Consider the following 15,915-nt stretch of genomic DNA (forward strand, 5'->3'; position numbering starts at 1 on the left):
TTAATGTTTCAAAAATTTAGTTTTTATATCTAAAGCAAAAAAAATTAATTTTTTAACTAATTGACAAATATAGGATTTTTTAAATTGTTTTTTTATAAGAATTTATCAGGAACAGGTATAATTGAAAAATAAAAATTAATTTCTGAACAATTATAATTTGTTTTATTTATAAAATTCTTTAAAAGATTATTCAAGTATAAAAATATTTTTCTTTATACATTAGAAATAATGAGATCATTTTTATTATCTAGAGTTGTACACCATTGTAATTGTAACAATTACAATAAAATTATGAAATTTTTTTATGAAAAGTTCTTTTTAAATATAAAACTGCCGTTCCCCTTTATGGAACAAATTAGAAACGAAAATATTTTATTGTAGAGACAAATTATTAATCAAATTTATTACCAATTATCGTATTAGGAAAAACTTATCTTTTTAAAGATAAGATATTGTAGAATTGAAATAAAAAAATTATCCTTCAACAAGAAATAGTTTTTAAAACATTGAAGAAGACGAATATTATTCTTAATTTGACTCGAAAATATTTACAATTAAATTATCTAATTTACTTATTTACTTTTATCGAGTAATTTTTCATTTATATTAAAATCATATATTAAATATTCGATTTTTAAATAAAGCTACATTGAGTATTCCAACTGAAATTAATCCTAAAAATAAAAAACAGATTTGTACAATTTTTAAACAATAAAATGAAACTAAAGTAAGTTTCTTATCTTTGAAATTAATGCCTTCTGTTTCAGTCGGTTATCGAAAAATTAATTTTCAGCAGCGTCAATGCGCGTCATTGACAAAATGTTGTAAACTGCTCGATTCATTGTTGATGTTGGGCCTAAAATTTGCATTCTAACAGCAAATTTAGCTAAAAGAAATTGCCATTTCAACTCCAAACGTTGTTCATCTTTAAATTCCTGTTCAATATTATGCATTATTGATTGAGTAAATAAATAAATAAATAGTAAATAAATAAAATTAAATAAATGTATTATTTACCATATTTAACATTAAAAGTAAATGAATCGAATTTTTTCCAACATATTAAAATATAAAAATAAATATTTCTTACTTGAAAATTTGCAGCAGTGCAGCCTAAAGTTTGTTCTGCTGCATTCCCCATAATTCTACATCCAATGAGATATCCAGTATCATCTTTGAGATTTAATTTCACATTGAAACTGACAAGATTATAAGGTTTTTGACTTCCATTTCCAGAAGGACATTCCAAATTCATACACGAATCGTTATCTTTTTGTACTAATTTTTTACAAAGAGCACTGCAAATTTTTTAATTCATTAATATTTTTGAATTATATAAGTAATCGAAAACACCAATAATAACTTCTTTTTTTAAATAAAAAATTAAACATTAATATTTTTCCACAGGAATTCGAATTTTAAAAAATTTCAAATCGAAACCTTTTAAAATTCAACAATTTATACTTAAGAATATTTGTTATAAAGCATGAAGATATCGATCACTCCGAGTCGAAGACTCGGAGTAATCGATTTCTTCATGCTTTATAATAATTAAAGATGACCGAGTAATAAAATCATTATTTTACATTATAAGAATATTGTTACTGTAACTTCTTCAAAATTATCTTCATCATTTCAATTAAATTATTATTTTCTACAACTTTTAACGAAAATTCTTCTATAAATCCAATATTTTTAATAATTTTTGAAAAAGTTCTTTGAGAATTTTCAAATCCATTTGTTTACAAATCAATTTTACGAAATTTCGATTTTTCAGAAATTTATCAATTAAATATAAATTCGAAAATCAAAACTTGAAATAATTTCAAAAAGAAATTCAATATTAATCTTTTTCAAAAAAATTAATTTTACAGAATTGTTAGTTAAAAGTATGAAAAATTCCAATTTTCAAAGATTTGAATTTGAAACCTTTTCAAAATTCAATTATTTCTAAAAAAATTTACGCTCTTATGCTTTTAATACCTATTCAATTATAATCTAAAATTTTAACAAAAATTCATAATTAAATTAATTTTTATTAGAAAATTCTACAAGAATTCAATTATCTAAATACAAAAATTAATAATTTATTGAATAATATGTTGATTGAATTTATTGAATAATTCAGTGTTTCTTAAAATTGAATTCTCAGGAAGAATTTTATCAACAAATTTTTTAATAATTATAAATTTTACGGTAAATTTTAATAAAATTGTTGAGAATAATTACATTTTTCAAGGTTTTCGATTAAAATTGTATTAAAAAAAATTGAAATTTTGAGATGAGCTTTATTATTTTTCGGAAATGATTGAATTCCTAAAAAGAATTTTATAAAAATAATTGGATCCTTGAAAAAAATATTATTTATATGAAAATATTTGAATTATTGCTGAGAAATTTATAAAAAAAAATTTGTAAATAATTAAATTCCTCTATAATTTTGATTATTTATGAAAATAATTTTTTTTAAATAATTGAATTCTTTTGGAAAATTTTATTTAAATAGAAGATATTAAAAATTATTGAATTGAGGAAAATTTTTGAAAATAATTGAAATTTTGACAAGAATTTTATTAAAATTTTTGAAAATAATTGAATTCTTGGGAAAAAATTTATTATTTACAATAATAATTTAATTTCAGCAAAGAATTCTTTTATTTTTGAATATAATTGAATTTTTTTTGAAGAATTTTATTCAGAGTAAATAATTGAATTTTTCAGAAGAATTTGTAATTTCTCCAAAATTCATTTTTTTTAGATTTTTTAAAAATAAAATTGTTCTATAAATCCATTATTTTTAATAATTAATTAATTAATTAATTAATAACATTATTTTTTAAAAATAATTTGTAAATTCTTCAATAATTAAATCCTATATTAGAAAATAAAAACTTCAAATAATATTTTTTTAAAAAAATCAATTAAAATTTTTTAAAAATTAATTTTTTAATAATTGAATTCTTTCAACGAATTTTAATAAATTTTTTTTAAATAATTACATTTTTCGAGGAACTTGATTAAAATTGAATTAAAAATAATTTAAATTCTGCGATAAGTTTTATTATTTATGAAAATAATTGAATTCCTAAAAAGAATTTTATTATTTACAAAAATAATTGAATCTCTGTGAAAAATGTTATTGTTTATGAAAATAATGCAATTCTTACGAAGAAATTTATAACAAATTTGTAAAGAATTGAATTCCTGTATTATGTTTCTTATTTATATGAAAATAATTAAATTTTTGCGTAGAATTTTATTAAAATTTGTTGTAAATAATTGACTTCTTTTGGAAAATTTTATTAAAATAGTAGATATTGAAAATCATTGAATTGAGGAAAATTTTTTTAAAAATAATAGAAATTTTGCTAAGAATTTTTTATTAAAATTTTTGAAAATAATTGAATTTCGAAGAAGAATTTAATTATTTACAAAAAGTTAATAAAATTAAAATTTTTACGAGAATTTTTAAAAAAATTTTGAACATAATTGAATTTCTGCAAAGAATTTTATTATATTCTTTTGAAAATAATTGAATTTCTCCAATTATTTTGTTCGAGTACGCAGGTTATTAGTGACAAGTCAAAACATTTTATGGGATCAGAAACTTTATTTTAGCACTTTATAAACTTTATTGAGATTGATTAAAAGCGACGCGAAACATAATAGGCAACTTTTATGTAAGCGAATAGACAGAAAACAAAAGTGAGTGTGTAGAAAAATATAAAGATGCCCTCTTTAGTGAGGAACTTAAATTATAACGTTAGGGCGGGAATTGTGAATACTTAACACCCCCCCTCAATTTATGCCCGAGAAAACAAAAATAAATGTTCAAATTTTAAGTCCAAGATCACGAACACATTTTTGATGTAAACTTTGCGAAAGTCCTTTTGTGAGCACATCCGCCACCATCTCACTTGTTGGTAAGTACTCGATCTTCAACAATCCGTCAGATAGAACTCGTCGAATAAAATGATGACGGATGTCAATATGTTTGGTCCTGGAATGGTGAATTGGGTTTTCCGCCAATCGACCAGCACTTTGGTTATCATTAAAAATGACAAGATTTGTCAAATTTTTGAAGTTCAGTTCCTTGAGAAATTTGACTAAAAAGACACCTTCTTTGGCAGCATCCGAAAGCGACATGTATTCTGCCTCTGTCGAAGACAAGGCAACTGTCCTTTGCTTGCGAGATTGCCAGGAGATTGCTCCTCCACAGAGCTTGAAGATGTTACCGGTGAAAGAGCGCCTGTCGATGGAACAGTTACCCCAATCTGCGTCTGCGAATCCTTGGAGAGGTAAATTGTCCTTCTGGTAGACTAACTCGTAGTCTAAAGTCCCTTGGAGGTAACGTAGGACCCTTTTTGCAGCCTGCCAGTGTTGGTTCTCGTAAGATGAATTAAACTGTGCCAAAACGCTAACTGCATGCGCTATATCAGGACGTGTTCCTTGAGCAACATACATCAGCGCTCCGACGATTTCGCGATAAGGCAAACTGGTGTCCTCGGTTTTCAAAGGTTTGGTAAATTTGCGGCCAAGAGCAAGTGGAGTTGAAATCGGTTTACAATTTTCCATTCCAAATCTTTTGAGAATTTCCTTGATGTATCCCTGCTGTGAAATGGAGACACGATTTTCGCTACGTTTAATTTCAATGCCGAGGCAAAATTTAGCCTCGCCCAAATCCTTGACCTTGAAATATTTTCCGAGTGTTTTCTTGACATGGTTTTCCTTTTGACGATCATTCGTAAGAATGAGAAAATCATCCACATAAATTAGCATGAAAATTTTCTTTTCTTTATCAACATAAATGCAAGGATCGGAATCAGTTGGGAACAAGTCAATACTTCGAAGCACTCGGTCCAATTCGGTGTGCCATTGGCGGCCAGCTTGTCGAAGCCCATATAAGGCCTTTTTGAGTTTACAGACGGCGTTCGGTTTATCTAAATTTCGAATTAATGTTCTCGCCCGTTCTTGAAGGATAGGACCCTTTTCTTCGTTTATCATTCTCGACAGCATTTCTTGCAGAAGTTCCGGTTTTTCGATGTAAATATCTGCATCTACTTTTCCATTGAGATACGCGGTTTCGATATCCAATTGAGTGATCCTAAAATTTTCCTGCGCAGCAATAGCCATAAGTAGTCGAAAAGATCCAAGACGAGCCACAGGTGAAAAAGTCTCGAAAAAGTCAACACCAAACTGTTGAGTGAATCCCTTTGCAACGGTGCGGGCCTTTCTGCGACTTATGTTTCCATCGGCATCAAATTTGTTGCATAAAACTGTACGACACTTGATGACCTTGGCATCGGATGGTTTTGATACAATTTCGAATGTATCATTCAGTACAAGATTTTTAGTTTCCAGGTAAATGGAATTCCGCCACTCGTCCTTGTCTGGTCCAGAAAGAGCTTGATGAAATGGAACTTCGCTTGCAAACATAACTTCATTATCATTATCCCATCCAAAAAATTCTTCTTCACTCGAACTTGAGTCATCACGAGGAGGTCCTTCTGGTATAATTCGTTCTGCCGGCGCAATTTGTTCTTCCACAGGAACAAGATTATATTTCTTCTTAGGACGACCCACTGCTCCAGTTCGTTCTTTACTAGGACGACCAGGTCCTCTTCGTAATTGATCACCAGCATTATTCCGGATTTCTAAAGGCTCATTCGGAATGTTTGGAGGTTGATGCTCTTCATTATCAATGGCAGCAATCGGGATCTCTGGTTGATTCTGGACATCAAGAGGTGCAAGGAGCTCGAAATCGACGTACTTGTTAGTATCTGCATCAGAGTCTGAAACTTGAGAAAAATTGTCAAATTTATCAGTAGAATTTCGAGTTGAATAATTAAGATCAGTTTCGTTAACGAATTTAACATCTCGTGTGACATGAATTCTCTTCTCAGAAGAAACCCAGATCCTGTAAGCTTTGGAGTTTTCGGCGTATCCTACGAAGACACCCTCGATTCCCCTTGGCGCAAATTTATCCTTGGTAGGAGATTTATTCAAAATGAACACCTTCGAGCCGAATCTTCTTAGGTAGTTGACCTTTGGACGTCGACCAAAAATAACTTCGAAAGGAGTTTGTTTTCCCAAGATCATTGTCACACACCGATTGCGTACATGGTTTGCTGCTGAAACTGCTTCAGCCCAAAAACGAGTGGAAAGTTTCGAATCTGACAATAAACAACGAGCTGCCTCCAAAAGAGTTCTATTTTTCCTCTCTGAAATACCGTTCTGTTGAGGTGTATGTGTTGTTGATAGTCGGCGCTGTATCCCTGCTTTTCTCAAAATATCGTCCATTCTCGAGTTGCAATATTCGGTGCCGTTGTCACTTTGAAGACTTTTAATTTTCTTACCAGTTTGATTTTCGATATAGTTTTTAAATTCCAGAAATTTGGAGGGAACTTCGGATTTGCTTTTCAAGAAATAAATTTCAGTCCAGCGACTATGATCGTCCGTAAACGTTAAAATGTAACGAGCTCCGCCGAAGGATTCTTGCCTCATCGGGCCGCAGAGGTCAGAATGTATTATTCCAAGTATTTCTGGGGATCTTTCTAAACGTTTTGGAAAGGGAAGTCTGGTTAATTTCGCGATAGCACACTCATCACACGGAGGAAGTTTTTCTTCCAAATTGAATGTTAATCCATCAACAGATTTATTACGTAACATAGTCGACATGTCCTTAAAATTTAAATGTCCAAGACGCTGATGCCAAATCATTGTATTACACGTCGCGGAACTGGTAGAAATACACGCACTATTATTTCCTTCACGGAGAAAAAATAAGTCACCTTGTCGATCAGCAACCATTTTTGTTACACCATTTGCGTCCTGTACTATAGCACTTGTTTTCGAAAATATCACTTGATGATCTTTATCTACAATTTTAGCAATCGACACTAAATTTGTGCGTAGATCCGGCACGTGAAGTGTATTTTGAAGAGTAATAACACTGTCGATTTTTCCGTCGGAAGTAATAATGTCTACATCGCCCTTAGCAATGACAGGTGCCGTCGCATTGCTGGCTAATCGCACACTAGAATTTACTTCGCACAAATTAGTGAGACCTTTTGAGTCATTGCACAGATGCGTTGTGCATCCACTATCGAGACACCACTTTTCTTTATCAGTCACATTATACACAGATACCGAGGCGGAATTAATTTCGTTTGTAAGAAAAACATTATTCGCGTCATTATTATTTCGATTTTTATTTTTCTTTTTAAAACAATTTTTCGTAAAATGTCCCTTTTTCTTACAATATCCGCACTGTATATTTTTATTTGAATTCGGATTTTCACTGTTTGCACTGTCACTTTGATTCGATGGTTTATTTTTGGGAAATCGATGTTTGGAGAACATGGCACTAGAATCGGAATCACTTTTATGAGCTTTACTTTCACTCTCTTCGATAATTTTAATAATCAACGACTCTACATCGGGTAATTTATCGCGTGATTTGATGGCACAACTAAAGTTATTAAAATTGCTGGGCAAACTGTGAAGCAACATAATCGAAAGTAAATCGCCATTAATTTCAATTTCCATACTATTAAGTTTGTCAACTGTGTCCATGAACTCAGACAAGTGATCGCGAATGTCTGTGTTTTCTTGCATTCTGAGAGACAATAATTTTTCGAGGAGATTCGCTTTTCTCATTGGTCCCTCTGACGCGTAAACAGATTTTAACTTATCCCATATTTCCTTCGAAGTGTTACAGTTCCGAATATGACGAAGTTGCGATGGACTGATAGCGAGAATCAGATCGCTTTTTGGTTTCCGGTCTTGTATGTTCCATTGGTCGAGGGCAGCTTGTGCGGCGGCTAATTGGTCACCTTCACCTTGTAAAATTGGTCGAGGAGTATCTCCGTTGACATAAGACCAGGTATCATCTCGAACTAAAAGAGCTTCTATTTGAATCCGCCATGTATCATAATTGAGCTTGGTTAAAAGCTCAATTCGCGCTAAACCGAAAGCATTCGCACCAGCCATCGTGAGATATAGCGTACGTGCGTGTGTGAACTACGAAAAATGGCGTCGACCGAAGCGTTCGAGGACGCTCTACCGTTTCGAGAGAATTTGCGGTTTATTTGCGCGATTCCGGACCTGGGCCCATAACCTGTTCGAGTACGCAGGTTATTAGTGACAAGTCAAAACATTTTATGGGATCAGAAACTTTATTTTAGCACTTTATAAACTTTATTGAGATTGATTAAAAGCGACGCGAAACATAATAGGCAACTTTTATGTAAGCGAATAGACAGAAAACAAAAGTGAGTGTGTAGAAAAATATAAAGATGCCCTCTTTAGTGAGGAACTTAAATTATAACGTTAGGGCGGGAATTGTGAATACTTAACATATTTGTAACTTCTCCAAAATTCAATTTTTTTTTTAGTTTTTTTAAAAATAAAATTCTTCTATAAATCCATTATTTTTAATAATTAATTAAATATATTAAAGAATTTAACTAAATTTAGAATTTGAATTTTTAAAATTTTTCAAAAATCTAAGTTCTTTAAAATTTCTAATTAAATTCAATTAATTTTGAAATATTTAAGTAAAACAAGTTGTTAATTTCATGACCATTTTAGCTTCCTCAATATAATATATGCTTAATTTTTTATTATAGAAAATAATTATTCTAAACTGTTAAGATAAAATTTCAAAAAATACAAAATTTGTATTTATGCAAATGAATCGATTCGTTTTCATGCCAGGAATATAATTTTGACAAAAAATTAATGAAAATTTGTAAAAATAATAAATTGATTCTAAGAAATTCGGAAATCGACGTCACTATAAAGCTTCCTTTGAGAGAAAGCAAAAGTATTTATTAAATAATTAAACGACTATTTTTGTACTTTGAATCAACTTCATTCGCCTTGAAGTCAATCGAAGGCTTGTGATAAATGAAATGAAATAATTCTTACCACTTTGTTATTAGAACATTGGCATCTTTGTTGTCCAAATTAACTTCAGTTATCTTTGCATAAAGAATAACGAAGAACTGAATTCTGTCACAAGCTTCACTTGGAGTTGAGTTCAATTTCTGAGTAATCTCTTGCACAGTCATAACAGACGTAATGTTCTTCACTGTAATTAATATTTCATTAATTAGCTTTCACAAAAATGGTAATATTTTTAGGAATTTTATATATTAAATAAATTTTAGCAAAATGTGTGTAAATTTAATTTTCGAATTTCTGTTTTTCTTATGAAATTTTTTTTAATTAATACTTACAGTTCGGAATAGAGAAAGGATCCGTTGGCGTATACTCCGGCCTATTCGAAATTGCAAGTCGTAAATCCATTGCTTGTGAAATGTTAGGATTTTCAGTGATCAATGTTTTTCTAGCTAAATTATAAAATTATTTTTTTTTTTAGAAAAATGCATTTTAATTTTCTTGTCAAGAAATATTTTAGAAGAAAAGATTTTCACCTATGGACAAGTCGATACGTTTTTTGAAATTATTGTATCCAATACGAATATCGGCCAAAAATAAAACTGTTCTGCGAGGTTCCCAAAGTTCCGATAATCTTATCCATTCTGAATCCCAAAGCTGAAGTAAAATTGTTTTATTTGTTGATGCATCGGTTATTTCAAAGGAGCGACACTTAAATTGTCGACCATCTCGACTAATTATTTCACGAATTTCACCAATCTGAAAACAAATATTTATTATTTCACTAACTGCTTTTTGTGCAGACGAAAAAAATTAAACAATTTATTCTTACGAAGGTGACAATGACGAGGAGATCGATAAATTTGTCTTTTAACTCTTCCAAATGCTCTAGAGCAAAATTTAAACTTCTTAACGTATCTATTGACTTTGTGGGCAATTTTAACAACGGTTTCAACAGAGCTTTGTCTTCTGAATCGTGACTTTGCATCAATGCGTTGCCTTCGTTTACTGTTATCTTCAATTGACAAGTTACAGTAGGAACAAATGATTCACTTGGATCATCATCACTTCGACCAGTCACTTTGCCACTTATAATTTCAACTGAAAAAAGTATTTTACATTTATATCCAGGGCTCGAACCAGTGAAAGTATTTATAAATACAGACTTTACAGGCCTAGGATATTATAACATTTTCAACTTTTTTCGACTATTTTCAAAAAATGCGACTTTTTCCGACTTATTTTCAAAAATTACGACTTTTTCGACTTTTCTTCCGAATATTGCAATAATTTTTAGTATAAAATGCAACATATTTTCGAAATTTACAATTGAAAAGAGTTTCAATAAATATTGAAATTTTGTAAAATTTAATTGAAAATAATTGATTTTTTTTAAAGTGTTTTTTACAAATTTTTGAAAATCAACATTTAAAGAATATTAATTGCAAATTTTGAAAATAATTGAAATTAAATTCCTCGGAAGAATTTAATTTCAAAAAATTTTTTTAATATATTTCGAATAAATTCAATTATTTTCTAAAATCTTAATAAATCCTTCGAAACAATTCAATTATTTTTATAAATGCTAAAATTCTTCGCAAGAATTCAATTATTTTTATAAATAGTAAAATTCTTTGCAGGAATTCAATTATTTTCAAAACATATTTAATTGAATTTCTCGTAAAAATTCAAATATTTCCATAAAATTCAATTATTTCCTAAAATTTTTAATAATTTCTTCAAAACAATTCAACTATTTTTATAAATATTAAGTACTAAATAAATTTTCAATAAAAAAGAGTTTCAATAATTGAAATTTTTTAAAATTATAAATTGAAAATAATTGATTTTTTTCAAAGTGTTTGATAAAAATTTTTGAAAATAAACTTTAAATGAATTTTAATTGTAAATTTTGAAAATAATTGATTTCTCAAAAATTGTTAATGAAAAATCTGCAAGTGTAAATTTCAAAATGGTAATTAATGAAAATTCAAAAAAAATTATATTGAAATATTTTTGAAAAAAATAATTTTTAGAATTTTTTGCATTCTAATTTTTTAAAATTCAATTATTTCTAATATTTTTAAATACAAATTTCCAAAAATCCAAATGTAGAAAATAACTGAATTTGAAGAGAATTAAAGTTGTAATTTTTAGAAGTTATTAAATTTCAGAAGGTTTTACATAGAAATTTTTAAAATTTTACTCCCGCATAAAAACAAACAAGAAGTATTTAAATATTTATTTAACGAAATTATTCAAGTTTTAAATAATTAAATTTAGAAATCAGTGGAAGATGAGAAGGATAAAAAATAAAATTTTTGTTTAAATAAACGACTTTTTCGACTTTTTTTCTATTTTAAATCGACTAAAGCGACTTTTTTTGCACCTTAAATTCGATCCGAGGCTTGACTTTACGGACTAAAAATGAAAAATTACGGACCGATTACAGACAAAAATATATCCAGTCCGAGTCAAATAAGAAAACATTTTACTCAAAACAAAAAATAAAACTTTTTCAATTTTTATTAGAAAATTCTACGAGAATTCAAAGAGTTTATTAAAATTTTTGAAAATTATTGAATTTCTGCCAAGGATTTTATAAAAATTTAAAAAAATAATTGAATTCCTGCTAAAAATGTTGTTATTTTTTAAAATAATTGAATTTTTGGGAAGAATTGTGTTATTTATGAGAAGATAATTGAATTTTTTCCAAGAACTTTATTTCAAAGTTTTGAAAATAATTGAATTTCTGCGAAAAATTTTTTTATCTTATTTATAATGATAATTGAATTCTTGCCAAGAATTGTATTACATCTTTCAATTATAATTGAATATCTGCGAAGAAAATTATGAAAAGTTTAGAAAATAATTTAATTTCTGCGAAGAATTTTATGAAATGTTTGAAAATAATTGAATTTCTCCAAAAATTTTGATATTTATAATGATAATTGAATTTTTGAAAAGAATTGTTTTACAATTTTAAAAAATAATTGAATTTCTTCGAAGAATTTTATTTAAAAAGTTTTGAATAATTGAATTCTTTTGGAAAATTTTATTAAAATAGTAGATATTAAATTGAGGTAAATTTTTGAAAATAATTAAAATTTAACAAGAATTTTATTAAAATTTTTGAAAATAATTGAATTTCGGAAAAGAATTTTATTATTTAAATAAAGATAATAATTGGAAATTTGATGATAATTTAAAAAAATTTTTGAACATACATTTTTGAATTTTGTGATAAGAATTTCATAATTTTTGAAAATAATTGAATTTCTGCAAAAATTTGTAACTTTTTCAAAATTTTCCAAATTATATCGTACAATTTTTTAACTATTTGTTCTTTTTCTATTACTTTAATATAGTTTAATTAATAAAATTTCATGAAAGAATAGTGATTTTTAAAAAATTTTTATCATATTTTTCGAAAAAATTCAATTATTATCTAAAATAAATTCTAATACGTCCTTCGAACAATTCAATTATTTTTATAAGTAATCAGGGTTCCTACAGAATCTGGAAATCAGGGAAATCATGGAAAAGGCCTGGAATTTTTAAAAGTTTCTAAATTTTTCTGTTTTCCATTTTTTCTTTTGAATAAAAATTCAAATAATAATAAAGCTAAACGGCATAAAAGAGAAGAAAAATTGTTGAATTTTAAGAAATTCGGATTTTTGAATTTTTGATAATTTTCGATAATTTTAGATTTTTTACCAAAGAGTCGAGACTATTAAATAAGTAAAGTATTTTCCAAGAGCACAAAAATAATGAAGCTAAATCCCATAAAAGAGAGGAAAAAATGTTGAATTTTAAGAAATTCGGATTTTTGAATTTTTGATAATTTTCGACAATTTTAGATTTTTTACTAAAGAGTCGAGACTATTAAATAAGTAAAGTATTTTTAAAAAGCACAAAAATAATTAAGCTAAATACATACTATCAAAGAGAAGAAAAACTGTTGAATTTTAAAAAATTCGGATTTTTGAATTTTTGATAAATTTTGATAATTTTAGAATTTTTAACAAAGAGTCGAGCCTATTTAATAAGTAGAGTTTTTTTAAAGAGCCCAAAAATATTGAAATTAGATTTAAAATTCCACTGGAATTTCGTAAAAATTTGACCTGGAAATCATGGAAAAGGTATGGATTTTTAAATTCGGATTTCTGTAGGAACCCTGTAAGTAGGAAAATCGATCCCAAGAATTAAATTATTTTTTATAAACAATAAAATTCTCCTCAAGAATTCAATTTATGAATTCTTTGTTTAATTCAATTAATTTCACAATTTTTAATTTAAGTTATTCAAAAAACTGCAGTATTTAAAAATAATCTTTTTGGAAATTCTTCTATAAAGAATTTAATTATTTAATACTCTAATAAAATTGTTTAAAAGAGTTTAATTTACTAATAAAAACTTTATTATTTATGAAAATAATTTAATTATTGGGTAGAAATTTATTTAAAATTTTGTAAATAATTGAATGAATGTTAAATTTTTATTATTTAATGAAAATAATTAAATGTTTGCGTAGAATTTTATCAAAATTTGTTTTAAATAATTGATTTTTTTTGGAAATTTGATAAAAATAGTAGATATTAAAAATCATTGAATTGAGGAAGATTTTGCCAAGAATTTAAAAAAAATTTTAAACATAATTAAATTTTTGGGAAGAATTTGATTACTTTTGAATATATAATGGAATTTCTGCAATCATTTATAATTTCTCTAAATTTGTCCAAATTATATCGTACAATTTACGAACTTTTTGTCTTTTTTAATCAAATTACGGAGTTTACGGACCTTTTTTTAAAAAAAAAAACTGTCTTTTACGGACCTAGTTCGAATCCTGTTTATTGTCAATTTCATTTTTTCAATTTTTACAAAAACTATTGTCAATTTCATTTTTTCAAATTTTACAAAAACTATACCTTTTTTTCAACTTTTTATCATTTTTATTTAAAAGTTGAGATTTTTTCCAATAAATTAAATTTTAGTTTTTTAATGAAAATAATAAAAAAAAAATTGAATAATAATATTTATTTTTGTAAAAGGGGTTAAAAATTATTTTTGGTTTTGAAAAGTATACAAAAATGTTTTCAATTAGATGTAGAATTGTTTTGATATCAGTTTTTTTTTATTATAAAAGCAATAACGGGATTTGAAGATTTTTAATAAATAAAATAAAAATGATAAAAATATAAAGATATATTTACCAACAGAACCAATCTGGAATTTATTGAAAAGAGAATTAACATATTCTGAGCTGCCCCAAACAGTAACATTGATAAAATCATCTGGCGAATCACGCATTGTAAAAGTCCAGACAGCACGTTTAATGTCATTGACTGGAAAATAAATTATTTTTTAATAGACAATTGTTGCTTTTAGGGAAGGAAAAGAAATATATTGCACATTTTCCAAGTATGTTTTATTCAGCTTTCCCCCTGCTAAAAATAAAATCAGGAATAATGAAAAAACGTCAGAAATTTTAATGTTTTGTGACTACTTTGACGTTTTCTGAAGCTTTTGGTTAATTCTGACTACAGGGTTTTTTATGCTCCTACTGTTGAATACTGATGTTTATGGATTGTGATTATTTCTCATTGAATTCATTTTTTTAACTTACAGTCCCCCACCGAAAGATAGTTGGTAAATGTAAAGTACCATAAAAACTTCAAATTTGTGCGTAGGCCTTTTTTCACAATAGAATTTTGGGTCTATTGTTACGTGCTTCGGGTCTTCAACCTGATTTTTATTGCTCAAAAGTTTTGCAATTTTAACATTTCAGGTGAAATGAATATAAATTCAGAATCTAGAAATCTTCACGATTGCAAATATCTAAAATTTATTTTGAAAAACATTTTTTTAAGAAAACTGTAACGTATCTCGAAAACCGTAATTGATAAATAAAAACTGATATCATTTTTGAATTTAAGTTCTAAAGGATATATTATTGTTTATATAACAAGAACATATTGTGAGAAGAATTCTAAGTCGATGAAAAACAAGTATAATGTTTAAATAAATATAAACATAAACAAATAAAAAGATTTCCCTTCAATTTTATGACGGTCAGTTGACCTTTTTCCAGGTAAAAGAGGGTGTCGACTTTGTATAAAAAACCTGACTACTTTTGAAGCTTTCTGGTGAAAAATGACACAAGCCTGACGTTATGTGGCTGCAATCGTAACAAATGCAGTCTCAGAACGTCAGAAATTCTGATGATTTTTTTGTCGTTTTGTGACTTTATTTTTAGTAGGGCCATAAAATTAACATCAATTAATACAAGAAAATAATGTCAACACAACAAACAAATATTTTATTTCCTGCAAAAAAATCTAATATTTTATTAAAAATTATACTTACACTTTGCATTATCATGTTCAAAAATTTTTGGATTGACACTGTGAATTATTATTCCAATTATAATCGAATTTTGAGTGCCTGCTTGTAGAGAATTCAATTTCTGTGTCCAAACTCCAGCCATATTTTTATATTGCTGTAAAATTTTACAAATTGCACCTAATCATGAGTTTTTATTCACAAACAAAAAATGTATTTTTAAAGGAAACTAAATTCTGGAGAGTATTTTTCAAGGAACAGTCAGGCAGGAAATAACCGTAAGTTAAGAACTTGAAACGCGCCAAAAATCTACTGTGTTTGCGCATGAACAATGTTGTCAAAGCATAGATGGGAAGCTCAGCAATGGTTTTCCAGAAATCAAAGTCTTTCTACAATTGCTTTTTTTCATTAAGGTTGAGTCCACAATAGCACCTTGAACAGAACGGTAAACGTAACGATTTACGAAACAATATACTTAACATTATTTCGTTACGATTACGTTCCGTTCAAGGTGCTATTGTGGACTCAAACTAATCGCTATTGTAAACGGAAGAATGAATTAGAGAAGGATAGAAAAAACAGGTATATTTGTGTCCTTCTCTATCTCATGCGTCTCGTCGTTCGCGAACGGTTTTCGCGAAGTTATTGTGCGTTGGCCTTAACGCA

At 27.5% G+C, this 15,915-nt stretch overlaps 1 protein-coding gene across 1 annotated transcript; it reads right to left on the reverse strand.

Moving 5' to 3' along the window:
• Positions 1–211: 211 nt before the first annotated feature.
• On the reverse strand, positions 212–15,557 carry LOC122510071 (protein hold'em-like). The gene is made up of 8 exons (XM_043624478.1): positions 15,274–15,557; positions 14,121–14,252; positions 9,737–10,005; positions 9,441–9,663; positions 9,243–9,356; positions 8,932–9,094; positions 1,091–1,298; positions 212–935 (listed from the first exon to the last, which is right to left on the reverse strand). The coding sequence occupies exons 1-8, from the start codon at positions 15,392–15,394 to the stop codon at positions 783–785; spliced, it is 1,383 nt and encodes a 460-aa protein (XP_043480413.1). The 5' UTR covers positions 15,395–15,557; the 3' UTR covers positions 212–782.
• Positions 15,558–15,915: the final 358 nt, after the last annotated feature.

Source organism: Leptopilina heterotoma, unplaced genomic scaffold (genome assembly GCF_015476425.1).
Source record: "Leptopilina heterotoma isolate Lh14 unplaced genomic scaffold, ASM1547642v1 Lhet_66, whole genome shotgun sequence".
Lineage (NCBI taxonomy): Eukaryota > Metazoa > Arthropoda > Insecta > Hymenoptera > Figitidae > Leptopilina > Leptopilina heterotoma.

Excerpts from the sequence above, each read along its gene's own strand:
- LOC122510071 (XM_043624478.1), bottom strand. The coding sequence starts at position 15,394 with ATGGCTGGAGTTTGGACACAGAAATTGAATTCTCTACAAGCAGGCACT. Across the intron at positions 14,253-15,273 it reads TGAACATGATAATGCAAAGT|TCAATGACATTAAACGTGCT; the intron begins GTAAGTATAATT and ends TTTATTTTCCAG. Across the intron at positions 9,095-9,242 it reads TCCTTTCTCTATTCCGAACT|TGAAGAACATTACGTCTGTT; the intron begins GTAAGTATTAAT and ends TATTAATTACAG.